Source organism: Pantherophis guttatus, chromosome 8 (assembly GCF_059756535.1).
Source record: "Pantherophis guttatus breed Tessera chromosome 8, ASM5975653v1, whole genome shotgun sequence".
NCBI classification, from domain to species: Eukaryota; Metazoa; Chordata; class Lepidosauria; order Squamata; family Colubridae; genus Pantherophis; species Pantherophis guttatus.
In genome coordinates, this window is record NC_142070.1 from 32,002,199 (window position 1) to 32,020,645 (window position 18,447).

The window sequence follows — 18,447 nt, forward strand, 5'->3', positions numbered from 1 at the left end:
ATTGAAGTCTAGGTTCTGTATCTTCATCCAATTTTAATGGGCCTGCTGTGCCATTTTTTATAGTTTCAAACTATATAATTATATCTAGAATACTTGCATATTCAATATTGGAATATTTAGCTGTTTAGAAACAAACTGCTCCTTTACATAATTGTCACAGGGAAATCTATGAAGTTCAGAAGGACTCCATATTTTAACAAAAACTTTCATAAAATGATGTTTCAATTAAAAACCTGACTGATAAAGGAGAATATTTGTAGCTTGGGGTTGAAATGAGGGGTATGAGGGGTCCTTGGTCCTCTCTGAACTTGGTTGTTTTCTTGCAGACATTTCATTATCCAAACTAGGTAACATCATCAGTGCTCATCAGCTCATCAATTGTAGTGTTACCTAGTTGGGTAATGAAATGTCTACAAGAAAACAACCAAGCTCAGGGAGCACTAAGGACCCCTCAAAAATCTGACTACATTTTTTGTAAAGTTTGCATTCTCGCTACTGCTTTTCTCTCTTTTAGAACTTTCTGTGAAACTTCCATATTGTAACTTATGAGGCTTCTTGCAGAAATCTACTTCCTTGAGTTAGAAAAAAAATCCCCTTAGCCTAGTGGAATAAATCCTTTGCTCCTCAGATGAGACTTATTTTGTGTTGGGTTAGGTCTGTGTATTTACAAAACATTCAATAATATACTAAATACTAGCTGAATACCTGTGCTCTGCTATGAAACTATGGGATCGGGCTTGATAAATTGACACTTATAGCTTGAAAATTAATGAGTAGTTAAGATCAGCCTCTCCTCTCCCCTGCTCTCCCTCAGCCTTGCCCCACAGAATCCTTCCCTATCCTATCCCCTTCTCTCCCTCAGCCTTGCCCCACTGAAGCCTCCCCTATCCTATCCCCTTCTTTCCCTCAGCCTTGCCCCACAGAATCTTCCCCTATCCTATCTCCTTCTCTCCCTCAGCCTTGCCCCACAGAAACATCTCTTATCCCCTTCTTTCCCTCAGGCTTTCTATCCCCTTCTCTCCCTCAGATGTGCCCCACAGAAGCCTGTCCTATGCTATCCCGTTCTCTACAGAGTTATTTTCAAGTTGGGAGGGGGAGTAGAACGTCTAATTAGCATCAGAGCGTGTTATAATAATATAGGAAATACTAATGCTCTGATGGTCATTTCAAAAAAATCCTTTCTTAGTGAGCACCTAGAAGCCAAGAGGAACATACATGGCAAATTTCAAGTTTGTAGGCTTTACGGTTCTGGAGATTTCGTGATTACAGTGTAAGTGGTTTTCGCTTTTATATATATAGATTACTCAGTGACCTAAAGCAACTACTTTAGTAAGGTGATGAGCCTTATCGACATCCATAGGCATTACTTATGTTTTCTAAAACTCTGGGTAAAAGAAAAAATAATTGTACTTTATTTATAGACATTGTTTACTATACACTGAACACATTGAACACATTGTGAAAGAAATAGAAAAATGTCTCTGAGGGAAAATTGCTTTATTCTGCATTGTGAAAATAAAGCATTACATGAATTGTTTTGACACAATTTTTGTCCCATTTCTTACATTGTCCATGATAATGTGAAATTGATAACTTGGTTTACATCTGACCAAAATTGGACATTGATGGAAAGCAAAAAAAGGGAAGATTTTTCATGCTGCTTCAATCTCCATTTCAATATATATCTTACTGTATTATTTTGTTTTAATTTTATAGCTTTTTGCCCTTTATCAATATTTTAGAATTTAGTTATGTGTTATTAAACATCATTGATTCTGACCAAAATAATTCTAGAAGACATATATAGAAGCTTCAATTTCTGGACCAACTCAAGAATTTAGTGCAGTTGCAATATAAGATGATTATCTCTATGAAAATATGTATCTTGAACTACATGGTCTGGGAAATAGGTGATAAGTTAACTACAATGCTGAAAAAGTGGACTCAAATACATTCATGCTATGGTGAATGTATAGCTATAATGCAATATAATTCCAAGATCAATTTATCATGAGCCTTCTTTGTCTAATTCCTTAGGTTTTCCTTTCACTCGATTTCATTGAGGGCCGCATCAGGGTTTTGTTTGACCGGGGGGGAGGGCATGGCCAAGGGGCATGGCCAGCCCGATATCACTCATGTCGGGGACACCTGTGGTGGCCTGGGTGGTGCTGGAGGGATCCATTGTCTTCAGCAGAGGATGGTGAGACCAGGGAAAGTGCCAAACCTTGTCCTCCAGAGGAGCTTCACCGTCCTTCTCAGGCCATGCAGAAAACTCCTGGATGGTGGCGCAGGTTGTCCAGAGCCCTTGGTAGTGGAGGGCAAGTGCCCATCTCAGCCCTCTAGCTCCCAGGGTACCAGGACCCCACAGCCCAGCCCAGTTCCCCGAGGGGCTGCCCGACTGTGCTTATCTCTTCTGCTGCTGCTGTGCTCACTCTCCTTGGCCAGGTTGCTCATGGTGTGTGCGGGAAGGCAAAGTATGTGTGTTAGAGGGAGGCCCACTCCTTCTCCACGTGAGGAGACCCAGCTCTTTAACCAAAGCATCCTCAGCAATAGGATGGGAGACCACAAGGAGAGGTTAGGAGAAGACAAGGGGATGGTGAAAAGGCAGCAGGGCTGCTAGTAGCCAAGTGCTAAGGCAAGACTTCCCTCAGGCCCTTCCTCCCTCTCATAATCCTTCCTTCCTTCCTCCCTCCCTTATTACTTACTTACTTTTTCTCTTCTTTTTCCTTTCATTTTCATTTTCCTTTCTTCTTCCTTCCCCTTTCTTTCTTTTCCTTCCTTGTTCTCTTCTCATCTTTTCTTTTTCTTTCCTCTTTCTGTTTCTCCTTTCCTGTCCCTTCTTGGATGTTCAAATGCAAAAGGGGAATCATTGCACAAGGAGGAAACATGCCTCCTTGTCTTGTGATCAAATGCCACTTTTGCTAGTAGTTTGTTTTGGTAGTTTGTTTTGGCAGCAAAAACAGAGCTCGGGAGGGGCGTATGTGGCCCTCCCAAGCTACGTTTTCGGCTGCGATGTCCTGCAGCTCTCTGCCAACAAAAATGGTAGCCACCAGGTTGTAGATCAGCGTCTGGTCGGCCTGGGCCGGGCCAAGGCACTGTGGGCCAGTCCTTTGCTATTTCCAGGGCAGCCCCGTGGACCAGATCTAAGCATCCTGTGGGCCTTGAGTTTGACACCCCTGCATTATATGGAGCAAGTGCTAGGGAGGCCAATAACTCTCCCACCCCCCAATTTTTGAAAAGAATATGTTGAATACATTCAGGAAGTAATGGAAAGCAAACTGCAGAAGCAAAGATGCTACTGCCCCCCTACTGCCCAAAAATTATGCCTACATCCACCTCTTACCTCTGTTTCCAGTTTATATGCTATGGGAAACCAAAGCTATTAAGTGGTTGTGGCCACGGACTGTAATTAAGACATTATCTTCAAGTTCATCATAGTTCTGTACCCATATTTGGACATTCTCAAAGAATAAGCACATTGTATCTTGCATATGGTAGTTGAGGATAGACCTTATTTCCAGAAAGTGGCTTCTGCTGCTACCAGTCTCCAAGTTTCTTTTTCAGAACCCAGATATACAGGGAGTCCTTGACTTACAACAGTTAGTTTAGTGATTGTTCAAAGTTACAACAGCCCTGAAAGAAGTGACTTATGACCATTTTTTATACTTACGACCATTGCAGCGGCCTCATGGTCATATGATCAAAATTCACACCCCCGACAGCTGGTTGATATTTATGATGGTTGCAGTATCATGTGATCCCCTTTTGAGACTTTCTCATAAGCAAAGTCAATGGGGAAGTCAGATTCATTTAACAACTGAGTTACTAACTGAACAACTGCAGTAATTCACTTAACAACTAGGGCAAGAAAGGTCGTAAAATGGGGCAAAACCAACTTAACAAATGTTAGCAACAGAAATTTTGGGATCAATTCAATGGTGGGTTGCTCCTGGTTCAGTCCGGTTCTATAGAACCGGTAGTAAAACCGTCAGGAGGCTCCGCCCACCCGCCACAATGTCATCATGGGTGATCTGCGCATGCGCAGAAGTGCGTGCGCTCCCATTGCAAACCGGTAGTAAAGGTAAGTGGGACCCACCCATGGATCAATTGTGGTTGTAAGTTGAGGACTACCTATATTTTCTCTACTTTCATGAATATCCCTTCTTGGGGCTTCAGAACTCGCATAACAACTTTCTAAAGAATTATTTCCCTCCATATTATGGAAGAACATATACATGTATTAATATTTACAAAATAGAGGACAACATGCAAATTACCTCTTATTTGTATTTCCACACCTTTTTCTCCCTGCTTGTTATGTTTACATGGAACAGTACATTTCCAAAGGCCAATCTCCTGCACAGATGTTGCCTCAGGGCAAGATACTACATTTGAACTCTGATGGGAAACATTGCAATACAAGCTAATTGCACCAAATGAGAAAAAAAGCATTTCTTGCCGAGTCATTTAAAATGTCAAGCTGAAATATTAAGATGTGATAAACACAGTTTTCCTGCATGCTACTTTACATCAGTGTTGGGGAGTCTTGTGCCATAAAATAAGTTTCAGAGCACAGATTCCATTAACCTTTTATCACTACAATAGTTAAACTGCCTAGGATACTGGGAGTTGTACATCAACTTAACCAGAGGGCACAAGAATCAGGAAGACTATGTCTCTTCTCCACATGCATAATGTGAGGATTAATTCTTTATGGGAAGCCCTGGTAGCTGTTCACTCAGCAATTGTTTATGTCCACTTAAGTAGCTGTACGCTGGAAGGTGGAGCGTTATTAATACTTCTTAACAGATTAAACTCCAAACTTCTACAGGAAATGCATTTTTTAAATTGTACGCAATGGGTTAAATCCAGAGATAGAAGGAAAGGCAACAAGAGAAAGTATTACCTGCAAAAGGGAAGGGCAGGTAAACGCATTATGTGGGTGGAGCAAGATTTTATTCTGATTGCAGGAAGGAAAGAGTGGGGCTTGGCAGCCAGAGCCAGTCCCTGGATGACCAAGTCATTCCCATTGGACTGTAGCTGCTGGCCTAGGCTGGTGAACTTCTCAAGCTTTTTTTGAGTAAGGATCTTAAACCTGGCTGAGGTAAGGCAATGCTGAGCATACACACCTTGTTCCCACCCATGGTGTTTAGCTGAGTTTCTCTTTTGCTTTGGCAGGAGGTGCAAAGGCTTTGTGCTGTCTGTTTTTCCCCAACTTCCTGTAATTGCTCCTTTTCTTTGTTGGCACAGTGGGAGAAAGGAGAACGTTCAGAGGTGAGTTCAATTTTGAGTATTGCCTATGACAAAGCAAATATGTGCTTGAGAGATGGAAAGTGTCTTTCTCTGCTTTTCCAGCATTAAAATCTTTTGCCTTTCTGTCTCACATGCTTTTGTTTGGTCTTCTATACGGAGCTTCTGATTACTGGTTATTTTAATCTTCCCAAATTCTTTCAGAAAATGATCCATGGCTGGCAGAGGAAGAACTACTTGACTACTTTGAGATATTTCACTCTTGTTGACTTACAGAATTACCAGCACAACCTAAATATTTGAATTTTAGTCCTTGCTTCCATGATATTGGCTTTGTCCAAAGCATTGCTTTATACAGCTCTTACAACCATTTATTTAGCAACTGGTATAGCCGACATAGTCATACTCCAGTCAGTATCAAGGATGCAGCTGTAGATGGGGTCAACAGTATTAAGTATCTGGGGGTGCAGATTACTAATAATCTGAATTGATCTCTCCACATGTCATCCTTAGCAAAGCGTGCAAACCAGCATCTGCATTACCTGTGTCGGATGACGAGAGCACATCTTTCTTCTTCTGTCCTGGACACTTTTTACAGAGGCACAATTGAGAGCATTTTAACAAACTGCATCACTGTTTGGTTTGATGGTAGCAGTGCCTCAGAGAGAAAGTCCATACAGAGAGTGGTAAGGACAGCCGAGAAGATTATAGGAAGCTCACTTCCCATTATTCAGGATACTGCTTATAAGCGCTATGTGCTTAGAGCACAAAGGGTGTGAGATCCCACACACCCACTTTACGGTCTGTTTCTGTTGCTCCCCTCTGGGAGGAGGTTTCAAAGTATTTCTAGCAGGGCTACCAGATTCTGTAACAGCTTTGTTCCCTATGCCATCCGTCTGGTAAACTCACAAGATTAATTTTTCTCGCCATGTACATGTATACATCCGAACTAAACAGTGTTGTTTCTCTGTGTCATATAATATATGTGGGTATATGCATATTTATTTGTTTGTTTGTTTGTTTGTTTGTTTTATATTTTTGTCATGTTTATGTAGTGTATATTGGAAGTGGTGACCCTTTGAGAGTTGTATGCAAGAAAATTTTATTTTAATGTGTGCTGATTAGTATACATTTAAAGTGACAATAAAGTTATTCCAAGTCTAACTGTTTGAAGTTATGACAGCCCTGAAAAAGTGACTTATAACCAGCCTTTGCACTTACAACCAGTGCAGCATCCCCACAGTCATATGACCAAAATCTGGATGCTTGGCAACCAGTATATATTTACAACAGATGCAGCATCCTGGAGTTACATGATTGCCATTTGTGACTTTCCCTAACAAACAAAGTTGATGGGGGAAGCTGGATTCACTTATCAACCATGACAAAAAAAGGTCATAAAATTGGGCACAACACACTTAATAATTGCCTTACTTGGCAATGGAAATTCTGGTCCCAATTATGGATGTAAGTCGAGGACTGCTTGCAGTACAAGAAACCTATCAGTGTCATAACATGAATAGAGTAGAGTAGAGTAGAGTAGAGTAGAGCAGAACAAAATAGAATTCTTTATTGGCCAAGTGTAGTTGGACACACAAGGAATTTGTCTTTGGTGCATATGCTCTCAGTGTACATAAAAGAAAAAAATATTAATCAAGAACACTTAGTGATAGTCATAAGTTACTAATAAGCAATCAAATCATATTAGGAAACAAATAAAATAATATAAATTGTAGAGATACAAGCAACAAGGTTATAGTCATAAGTGGGAGGAGATACTGTAGGTAATAGGAAGGATGAGAAGAATAATACAGTCTTATAAATAATAAAACAGAGACAAGAGCTGAAAGAACATGCAATAGTTCAGCAGTCTGTAGAGAATCTCAGTCATCCAGGTCATGGTTGTCTCAAAGGTACTTTTTTTAAGGAGGCAACTGGACTTTTTGTTTTTCCTTTGAAGACGTTTCGCTTCTCATCCAAGAAGCTTCTTCAGCTCTGACTGGATGGTGGGGAATGGAAGGATTTATATTCCTTGCAGACAGCTGGTCATTTGCATCCTTTTAGAGGGTGTTGAAGCACATGGAGGTTTATCTGTGTCCCAAGGGTCACCTGAGTAGTGCTCCTGGTTCCTGTAGTCTGCAATTATTTTTTTTCCTCTGGAAAAATGTCTTCAAAGAAAAACCAAGAAAGTCTTGTTGGCTCCTGAAAAAAGAAGCACCTTTGGGACAATACCTTAGCGGCTCTTTCAATTCTTTTAGCAGGCCTGGATTCCACAGAGCTTCTCTGTTATGGAAGGAAGCTGAACATGACAAATAAAAGAATTCCAGTTACATTTGACTCTTAGACCAGAAAAGCTGCATTCATTACTGTATTTGGATCCATCCTCTCCCGTTACTAATGCCCTTTACAGAACCTGTAGTTCCTGATATTTTAGATCACAGACTTTTCTTTCCTGTATATGGTTAAATGGTTTTAATCATGGTTGTAGGCCACCAGTTGCCCAAATAATGAGAAATTGTTAAATGCTCTGTGAGCAGAAACTTATGATAATGATAATATTCCAGTGATGATACAACATGGTTTAGTGCAATCCTACACATGATTAATTAATTAAATTTATATCTTTATCAATCTCATTGATAAAGAATCTCTGAGCTATGGAATTGAACCTTGGTTTCCCATAAGCAAGAGAGTCCAGAACAAGACTCTCAAGAGTGCTGATGAGATGTGGACCTTGAGAATGTAGATCCAAGATCCTCAGTGTGGAAAAGTGCTGGGCTGTAGGAGCACTTCTTTGCTCAACTGCATTCAAGCTGTACCACACTGCAGCATCTGCCCCCTGTCTGCCTGCATTCTGTAGACTTACCCACCTACTGGCCTGCTTGCAAAAGCCGCCTAAGGAAAGGTTTGTGGTAATCAGAGCTTGCCATTTCCTGCTGGCTTCCCCAATGATTTTGCTCATTGGAAACTGGAAGAAAGTCACAAATTATGGTCACATGAGGTCCTTGTTTAATGACCCATGATCCTCATGTAACAATGGCAATGGGAATTGTCAGAATTGCCATTACTAAGCAATGCAATGACGTGACATTGCACTTTGTGACTGCATTGCTTAGTGATGTAAATTCTGGCCCCAATTATTCTTAAGTGAGGACAACCTGTAATAAAAAAAAATCTGAAGCCTAGCTTTGTTAAAAGGAAGTGAGAAGGCAATTTCAACCCATTTCAAACCGTGTGAACTGATAATAATTGCAAAAAAATAAAAATATATGAAGAATTGAATCCTGCAGAATAAAATTCAAAGACATCTGACAAAATTACTTAATTTTTTTTTGTTTTGCTTTAGTATAAAGCAATCCAGTTTGTTTATTTTAGAAATATCAGTGTGTCACCTAAAGTTTGTAGAAATGCTAATGGACATTTTGCAAGCATCTCTATTCAGGACAGATTATAGGGCTGTCTTATTTTTAATAATCTCTGTGCTTCTTTCTGACTTGAATACATGTGTGTATTTGTTTACAGTGGAATGGATCGCTACAGATATTTCATCTTCAACCAGAGAAGCATGTTGATATTAGGGCTACTTGAGATAGCTTGTGCTACAGTTTGTGTCATCAGTGGATTAATAGATGGTGTTTTCAGAAAGGAATCAGAATTGAGTAAAACTAAGATACCTATCTGGGCTGGAGTGGTAAGCTATATTTTCTATCTTTCTTTCCAGAATATATTAAGAATGTATTGTTAGTTCCAGGGAACTTGCTGTTTCTTACTTCGCATTCAGGAAAATAAGACCTAGATTTCATAGGAAAAAGTATGACTAGGTACATAGCATTTCATGGTGATAACTATAAAGAAGAAAAATTCAGTCAAAAAATTTCCACTTCCTTTGGAGTGGCAGGTTGTTGCTTTCTGGGCTCCAAAATCTGCTTGTTGTATTGTAGAGGGTTTTTTTATATAATACAAATCTTGCCAAGTGGGATGCTTATACCAACATCTCTCCCCGATAACTTTGCTGCCTAGATTACTGAATTCACTAATATAATATGTGCCTTTAAAAGTAGTTGATTAAAAAAAAGAATGTGTGTGAAAAGCTCTACTGAATCCAGTTTTAGGGCCATCTAGTCCTAAATTTTGTGCAGCAGAATGACCCTTTGAATAAATTTGGGGAGTTTGAACAGGACTGTGTGAAGGATTTCTTCCACTACTGCTTTCCAACAATTATGACATTTTGCTTATGATACAGGTGGGAGTAAACAGTAATTTAAAAAAATGACAGTCTGATCCTCCATGAACCTATTCAAGGTCCTTTTAAAACTATCCCAACCGTCCCCTATTAGCAAAACTCTGGTAGCTAATGTGGAGCATGGTGCCTGCTACATTTCAGCTGTTGGAATTTGCCCATTGAAATCACTTCTTAGTTTTGATTTCTGAGCCGTATATGAAAAGTGAACTCTGAATGGGCATCAGAAAATAGTGTTATTTTTCAGTGTCAGCAAAGATAATTTGATTCAATAGCATTTATCTTTAATGAGGATTGATTTGTGGGTATTTGTGTTTGAATTCACTGCCTGCCTCTATCCTAGTCTGTGTTCTTAAGGTATTTCCCTGACTAAATGCTTATCATTTTTCCCAGCTCCTTAAATGTAAAAGAGCGGCTTAAAATTAGGACAGGAGACTAATAAGGTTTGCTGCAATTCATCGCAGTATCTGATTTTTTAACAGTAATATCCTATATATAAAGCTAAAGTTTCTTTTGAATCAAGCTTTGACTCCTAGAGAATTCATTTACATGGCCATGAAATTTTCTTGGCAAGAATATAGAATATTTTTTTTGGTTAGCTTCTTCCATATATTTTTTTCCAATTTCCAATCTATCTTGTAGCAGTCCATCCAACCAGATTACTAACCAAGCATGACCCCTCTTAACTTCTGTGCCCAAAGAAGGGCCTCAAGATGCTGGGACCTCTATCCATGGAATTACCTAGTCCAACTAGCCAAGCAGGCTATAGATAATTCTAAATATGGAAATTGTTTATAGTTGCCTTTGCTGATAAAGTAGGCTCCATGGGTGAAAAAGAACTTTGAAGGGCTAAGTAAAAAAATTAGGACTTTTCATCACTGTATATAATAGCTCATAAAGAATGTATCTGGCTGGCTATATTTTGGGGGCACTAAAGATTGACTTTTTTGATATTAAACGTAACCATAATATAACTTCACATTTATGTTGTTGTTTTTTTGCTATGTTATTTATTCTATCCTGTGTTTTAGTTTATGAGCATTCCTGGAATTATGGCTTTAAATTCATCTCAGAGGAAGAATCCAATTCTGGTGAGTTCCGAGTGGGTTTTTTAATATTGTTTAAGAGCAGATTTCAAAACACAATGAACGTATAATAATAATAATAATAATAATAATAATAATAATAATAATAATAATAATAATATATTAAACTTGTATGCCAGCCAATTCTGAATGATTCTGGGTGACTCACAACAATAAAAGAAATTACAATCAAATCATTAAAATGTAAAAGACAAAGATAAAAAATGACACATACAATGAAGGGGTCTCACTCTCACTCCCTCTAGGACTGGGCAAAAAGCCATTTGGCATTTTTAGTATGTGGGTTAGTGGTTAACTTTCCCTAAACAACTTTAGATTTGATTCCTCTGTGTATTTTCACATAGAATCGATTCATATTGAGATATTCAGTTATGGTATGAAGAAACATTTTGTCTTCCCTGAGAAAATAAATAACCAAATCAAATCTTAAGTTTTCTGTATTCCTTATACAGGTGAATGCCACAATAATTGCTTCAATATTTTCCTGTTTCACCACTTTAACTGTAATAATTTATGCTTCTATGACATTAGAGTATGGTGAAAAACATGAGTCTAATAACGTGTCGTATAACCACCCAGAAATCGTAAGTAGCATATTTTGTGTCCAGTATTCTCTATTAAATTCCTGTTCTTTCATAAACCTTGTATACTATTCTAATTCATGCTCCTAGTGCCAATCTGAATGCAAAGATTAATATTGAGTCTTACTCTGGTTTCTTTAGATTATCTGAACTACAGATCCTGTAATGTACAGCTAATGCATGATAAACAATGAAATCTATTAGTTTGGAAGGTCTCCTTTAAACTCTGTGGTTTATAATGCAAATACAAATAGTAGCATTATATTGTGCTACCAAATGGTACAGGTACTCTTCAGCATAACTGGTGACTTAGCGACTGTTCAAACTTACAGTGGACTTCCCCAGGGTTACTTATGACCCAGATTTTAAGTTCTGACCGATGCTGCCCCAGTCATGTGATTGCATTTATGGTTGTTTGCAGCAGCTTGTGGTCCAATGACTATGTTTTACAACATTCTTTATACAACATTTTTGTATATTTCTGGTTTCTAGTAAAAAAAAAACACCCATTACAAACAATGGATTTGCTTAATGATCACCACAAAAAGGTCATAAAATCAGGTGCAGTCACATGATGATCTGTTTAACGACCAGCATGACTTATGACTGTAATTCAGGGCTTAATTAAAATCTTAGGTTGAGGACTACCTGTAGTTATAATGTGATTTTCTCCACTCTCCACTATTAATTGCATAATAAATAAGAAGCTGTATCTAATTGTCTCTATTCATCACGACTGATCTAGACAGAAGTAAATGTAAAGCTTGCATATTAGATGTGAATTCTGAGAATTCAGGCACATAGAGCACAACTGAAAGCAATGCTAAAAATCCACAATGTCCTTGACTTATGCCCAGTCGCTTAGCGACAATTCAAAGTTATGATGGACTTTCTCCGGACTACTTAATGACCTGAATTTGAAGTTTTGGTGGCCAGTCATTCCCCCCACAGTCATGAGATCACATTTTGGGTGCTTGGCAACTGGCACACATTTGCAACAGTTTGAAGCATCCTGAGGTTACATGATGCAATGTATATTATTTTGCTGAAACAAGAGTTTAGTTCCAGTTTCCAGCAAAAAAATGCCCATTGTGGACAATAGGTTTACTTAATTACCTATTGGTCTCCAGTCACAATTCAAGGTGTTGGTTATTACCTTTAAAGCTCTACATGGCTCAGGGCCAGGTTATCTTCGAGACCGCCTTCTGCCGCATAACTCCCAGCGACCGGTAAGATCCCACAGAGTTGGTCTCCTCCAGGTCCCGTCAGCTAAACAATGCTGGCTGGCGGGCCCGCGGGGGAGGGCCTTCTCTGTGGCTGCCCCAGCTCTCTGGAACCAGTTACATCCTGAGGTCTGGACTGCCCCCACCCTAGTGGCCTTCTGAAAAGCGGTGAAGACCTGGTTTTTCCGGCAGGCCTGGGGCCGTTGATCGCTCTTGTGATCTGGCGAGATCTGGCCATGAATGACGTGAATGAGTTTTTAATGTTTTTAATGTTTTTAATTTTTCAATGTTTTTTTATAATTATTTTTTAAAATGTATTGTGAACCGCCCTGAGTCTTTGGAGAGGGGCGGCATATAAATTTAATTAATTAAATTAAATTAAATTAATGATTGCAGTGTTCACTTAACCACTGCAAAACACATTTTAATATTTGATGTTCCGCTTTAACAACTGGCATGACTTATGACCAGAATGCGATTCAAATATTCTATCTCCAATAGATGGGGATTCAGCCTGCTTGAAAACCTTTATTGCATTTTTAAAAAAAGCATCTAAGAATTTCAGATATATCCATTTCATTCATTTGTAGCTTTCACAGCATTAGTAGAAAAGATTCCCCCTCTCCCACATATTCCCATATCTTATTGAGAGTGGTGAGAAACCTCCAAAAGTCTGAGGAAGGAATGTGAGGAAGATGTCCCAGAGCATAAATAAATATATAGAGTACTTGTATTGTTTCCTTTTATTTTGATAAAACATGCATGTGAATTTTCTGTATTTTGAACTGCAGGTATTGGTGCTGGGTAAACTGGTTCAAGGAGCTAACATCACAATGATGATTTCATCAATTTTTAGTATATTTATTGTGCTGGTGATTGTGTATGTCAGCTGCCGAAGTCTTCCATGTTGTTCCTGCTATGACAGTATCACTGGACTTGTAAGTAGCAACATCATTAAGGAGGGTGTGCTCAGTCATGAATGCATCACACTGTAGCACCATTCAAATTAAACAACCATAGATTTCAATCAGTCCTTAGATGGAGAAAGCTTGTATCTCCTATAAATTATTGTGATCTTTCCAAACAATGGATAATACATATATAAAAAGAGATTTATTTTTCCTCTGCGTATGCAAGATACATTTTTCACGGACTACTTGTGTTTAGAAAAAAAATAACTACAGTTCTGATTTTAAGGTTTGTTGATTAAAAAGGCCTAATTCAGTTCCAAGGATGCCCTTTTATGGGATATATTGCAGTTTCCTGTAAATAGAAGCTTGTGTACAGATTTGAACAATATTCCTTATTGTTTCATTGTGCATTCCTTTTCTGGAAGGAATTCTTTTGCACAGCTTGTTATCAGGTTTTTCACAAGAAGGGTTTACAAAAATACTCTGATTAATCATGTCAGTATGCCATCTGTAAATTAATTAAATATGATGCGAAATATGATATATATTTATTTGCTCACATATCACAGAGTCACGGAGAAACTTTGTGTGGTGTCCAATTAAACATAAAACCCACATAAATATTGTTATTTATAAATATATACAGGAATAAATACATTTAAAAGGTGGGAGAGATCCTTCAAGATGCTAACCGACCTCAAGGTTGCATGTTTTTCTGCAATCCCCAGGTGAGTTGGCAGAGCTAGGGCTAATCCTAGATGAAATTGGATTTGGATATTTAAATATATGCAATATCACTATTTAATTTTAGGATTGTGTACAATTGCACAATGGCATAACCAAATACATATATTTAAAATACCTGAGCAAATAACATTTTGCCCTGAAAAGCTTCTAAGCAGATTCTATCTTATATTCCAAAACTGACAGGCTACCCTGAACATTTCTTCTCTTTGTCTAATTTTATTAGGCCTCGTGTTTAAGATCTTTAAAGATTAGCAACAGTTTGTATATGATTCCCATGTTGTTATTTTATTTTGAATAATAGTTTTCTTACAGCATATTGTTCAACTACTTTTTTATTAAGTGAAGTGTGCAATATAATAATTTATGGCTAAATTCTGATATCAGTTTGATCCATATGCAAGCCTGTTTTAATATTTTCACATTCTCATTCTTAGGAGCATCTAAAAAATAATGACGACCAGTTACAAACTACAGAATTAGTCTGCCTTTCACGTGGTATGTAGGGTCGTCTTCTTTTTAGAACGTCAGTGTTAAATTATATTAAAAGTGCAAGAAATGTTTGACTTTGCCATATGTGACGGATTTATTATATTCTACCATTATAGATCAAGAGGACAGAATTTTTAATTGTCCAGTAAGACTTCCCCAACCGAACACAGAAACAGATTATGAAATAAGTGACCCTCCTCCATACATCAGGCTGACTTAGAAACAAATTCTACAAGGATTTCATGAACAGACCCTTTATAATTTTTTAAAAAGTATGAAATGCGTACAATTATTAAAGAAATTGAAAAAGACTCTCTTCAACAGATCCTGAAAATATATGAATTTACTTATGTACAAAAATATTTTATTACAAAAGTGAATAAAAATTGTATTTAAATTTCTTGAGTTAGAAACACTGAAACTCTGAAGATGCCTTCCCAAAAAGATTTCTTTTCTGTAGTGAAAATTGGCTGCATCATTGGAAAGCAGATTCTATGGCAAGCTTCATTTCTTTTTCAGCAGAGAGCTTACAAAAAGCTCTCCATTTAACAACTCTGGTATGGAAAACCTAGACTGATGTTTCCCAATTTTATCATTGCTAAGATTTTGGGTGCTAAAATCCACAAATCTCAGCTGTCTAGGTTGGAAAACGTTGAGCTATGGAGCAGAAAAGTGTCCCCTCCCCATTAGAGGCCCCCAATGTCAAGAAGCAAAGAATCATTCTGGAAGTCATTATCTGGCAATGCTGGAGGCAGTTCCTGGGAATGAGGCTTTTGTGGGAATTTCAGATGGAAGAGGGCTTGTTAGAGGCAAATTCTGCAAGAGGCAGCCATTTGGTTTACAGCTGGTCCATGGGTTATGAATGATGGTAATTGGCAATAAATTATGTGAAGTGAAACATTACATGATCGCATTGTTTAGCGATAGCAATACAGTCTCATTGCCATTGTTAATCCAATTTCCTGATCCAAGCCATTCTTGGTTTCATTGTTTCCTGTCCTGAGTCTTGACAAAGGGCTGCCTTCTTTTTGGACTCCTACCATGAACCTATCTCCCCTGCCCTTCCATTTTTGCCCTTTTGACTACCCTGAGCACATTGGCACTCTTTGGTGGCAGTGGCAGCAGTGATGGCACTGGAGCTGAAGCAGAGTCCTGGGGTCTTCAGTCTCAGTCGCCTGCTGCTGTCCTCAGACATCTTCTTCAGCCCCAGTGCTGCCACCACTGCTGAGGAAGGCTTCTGTACAGAGTGACCAAAAAGAGATTGGAGAGGGGGAGGTAGACGAGTGGGAGGAGTTCAAGAGGGTGGGGAGAGTTGAAGACCCCTGCTGTTATAAGCGCTGGCGGGCTACCAAGTGACTGAATTTTGATCACGTGACCACAGGGCCATCACAATGGCTGTGACTTTAGGGACCAGGCGTTAAGTACCTCCATAACTTTGTAACTTATGTTTGTCCTGCAAATACAATCACAGCAAAATAATGTTCAAATAATTCATCTTCTCCAATTGCCCATTACATTCCAGATGAAGAAAAATGAATATAAATTCTCAGTAGAAACGATGCTTCCAAAAATTGGATGTAAATTCAGAGTCACAACCCAAGATTTTCTGACTAGTTTGTATATAAACAGGGGGTCCAGAACATGCTGTGCAATCTCCCGAGTGTCGCAGCCTCTGGCAAGAAACAAATGAATCTTCTTGGTAAAGACATCCATGATACCCAAATGATTGAATATCTTTGAAATATAATGTGATGACATAAAATCCAGAGAAATTGTCCTAGCCTTTCAACAGACCCGACAGATGAAAAGTACTTGACACTTGCTCTTGGCCCCAACTCTTTAAGCACAACAGGTGTTCTGAATAGTCTCCCATGCCCAGCAGTTTTCTTTTCAGAGCAAAGTAGTAGCATTTCTTCTCTGAAAAAACATGTAAACAACTCTTGTGAAATAAGTGTCCTTGAGTTGAGAGAAAGTATAAGACCTGACATATGACAAGCGAATCTTACGTACTGCCTGCCTCTCCTAGCTTTTCTGGAATATCCCTTCTCAGGGGAGTTGGGGGTTTAAGATTGTTATATTTTAAGATCATAGCAGGGAAAGAGGGCCAGGCTCTCATAACATTGCATCAGACAGAGGAACTGGATATTAGACTTTTGCTTGTCACTCTGGCAGCACAAGAGCAGGTGAAGCAAGTGAAATCCATGCTGACTGCTACCAGCCAGCCAATGTGTATAAAAACAAGCCATCCAAATATTTTAAAAACATTTTGGAGTATTTTTTTTTTTTAAAAATCCTCACGGGATAGAACTTTCTTTCCAGGGTTCGCAGCAGTGAGATGTTTTTAATTGCTTCTTGAGGCACTTAGCTGAGACAGAGAAATCAAAGTGACTACTCTCCAATTCTTTTCATTAGTGCCTCCTTAGAAGTTCAAACAGGCACTGACCTCTTATCCCAGAAACAGGAAATCAAGTCTTCAGAAAGAACAAGAAAAACCTACTCAGCCAGTACAAATTAGGCTCTTCACTACGAAGACTTTTTCTGTTGTTATAGTTCAGTGATGGTGAACCCTTTAGGCACAGAGTGCCCAAACTAGAAGGCGTGTACATGCATGTGCCAGAGCACCAGAAATCCGATGACCAGCTGGCCAGTGTGCATGTGCGCGTCAGAAACCCGACAACCAGCTGGCTGAGCTGGGGCAATGGCGCGTGTGCCCACAGAGAGGGCTCTATATGCCACCTCTGGCATACATGCGATAGGTTCGCCATCATGGTTATAGTTTATGAAGCATTGTTAACATTACTGCACAGAGTAAAAAATAGGGGAAAAAATAAACAAAATCCCTTGCTCGACAATCAGCATAGCAAACATATTCTGAAAAGCTTATAGCAGGCAAAGAAACGTTACATAACATACATATGTATGCACACATGTGCACACACAGCTTGAAACAGCAAAGCATACATGTTCAGCTGCATAAGAGGATGGGTAACTCACTAACATACAAAGCAACATAGTCTTCAATTATTTAACCTGTATGCTGAAAATTCAATCAAAATCGAATGAGGGGTTGCAGAGTGCCTCCAAGCCTTAACCATCCCACCAACTTCAGTGCTTCCATTCCACAGCATGTGCTGTAAGAGCCACCACATAGTTGACTGGACAGTTATTTGGTGTGCCAGGTATTTCTTTTTAGCCTATGTGGTTTTTGCAATTTATCATGTGGCCATTCCCCATCTACAAGTTGCACAGTCTGGTCCAAACATGAGGCAGAGATGTAATTGATGGCTGCTGCTTTATACCGATTACACTGGAAAGTCTGATTTTTTTAAAAAAGCAACCCAGTTGCAAGCTTTTTGAAACAGCTAAATTTTGTTCCAAACTCAAAACAAAGTTCCCCCCCTCAAAAAAAATTATAATTCATAGAAAGATCAGACAGTCACTTCAAAAATGGAAGGTTCAAGATAGTCTCTAATGCAGGTGGTCCTCAATTTACAAGTTCATTTAATGATTGTTTGAAATTACATCACTGAAAAAAGTGACATTACTATTTTTCATTTAAGACCATTGCAGCATCCCCACCGTCATGTGATTTACCGTACATTCAGATGCAGAACAGGTTCATATTTATGATGGTTGCAGTGTCCCAGGGTCATGTGATCATCTTTTATGACCTTCTGAGAAGCAAAGTCAATGGGGAAGCCAGATTCACTTAACAACCGTGTTACTAATTTAATAACTGGAGTGATTCACTTAAGAAATGTGTCAAGAAGAGTTGTAAAATGGGACAAAACTCACTTGACAAATTTCTTGCTTAGCAACATAACTTCTGGACTCAATTGTGGTCGTAAGTTGAGGACTATCTGTATTCACTAGTAGTGTAACAAACTCAGCTTATTTGGA

General features: G+C 38.8%; 1 protein-coding gene across 5 annotated transcripts; it reads left to right on the top strand.

Annotated features, from left to right (window-relative positions):
* Positions 1-4,939: 4,939 nt before the first annotated feature.
* LOC117654596 (uncharacterized) lies at positions 4,940-14,944 on the top strand. Of its 5 annotated transcripts, none has more exons than XM_034401348.3 (8): positions 4,940-5,104; positions 5,179-5,274; positions 8,773-8,941; positions 10,522-10,581; positions 11,049-11,180; positions 13,192-13,338; positions 14,493-14,553; positions 14,664-14,944. In XM_034401348.3, the coding sequence occupies exons 3-8, from the start codon at positions 8,777-8,779 to the stop codon at positions 14,765-14,767; spliced, it is 669 nt and encodes a 222-aa protein (XP_034257239.2). In that variant the 5' UTR covers positions 4,940-5,104; positions 5,179-5,274; positions 8,773-8,776; the 3' UTR covers positions 14,768-14,944. The 5 variants fall into 5 exon arrangements, with proteins under 5 accessions (XP_034257239.2, XP_034257240.2, XP_034257241.2 ...); XM_034401349.3 differs by having other exon boundaries at positions 4,984-5,080; XM_034401350.3 differs by having other exon boundaries at positions 4,990-5,104; positions 5,251-5,274.
* Positions 14,945-18,447: the final 3,503 nt, after the last annotated feature.

Bases quoted from the DNA above. Each gene is read 5' to 3' on its own strand.
- LOC117654596 (XM_087874563.1), top strand. From the start codon at position 8,753: ATGTGTGTATTTGTTTACAGTGGAATGGATCGCTACAGATATTTCATC. The intron at 8,942-10,521 runs GTAAGCTATATT...CCTGTGTTTTAG, and splicing joins TACCTATCTGGGCTGGAGTG to TTTATGAGCATTCCTGGAAT. The intron at 10,582-11,048 runs GTGAGTTCCGAG...TTCCTTATACAG, and splicing joins AGAGGAAGAATCCAATTCTG to GTGAATGCCACAATAATTGC.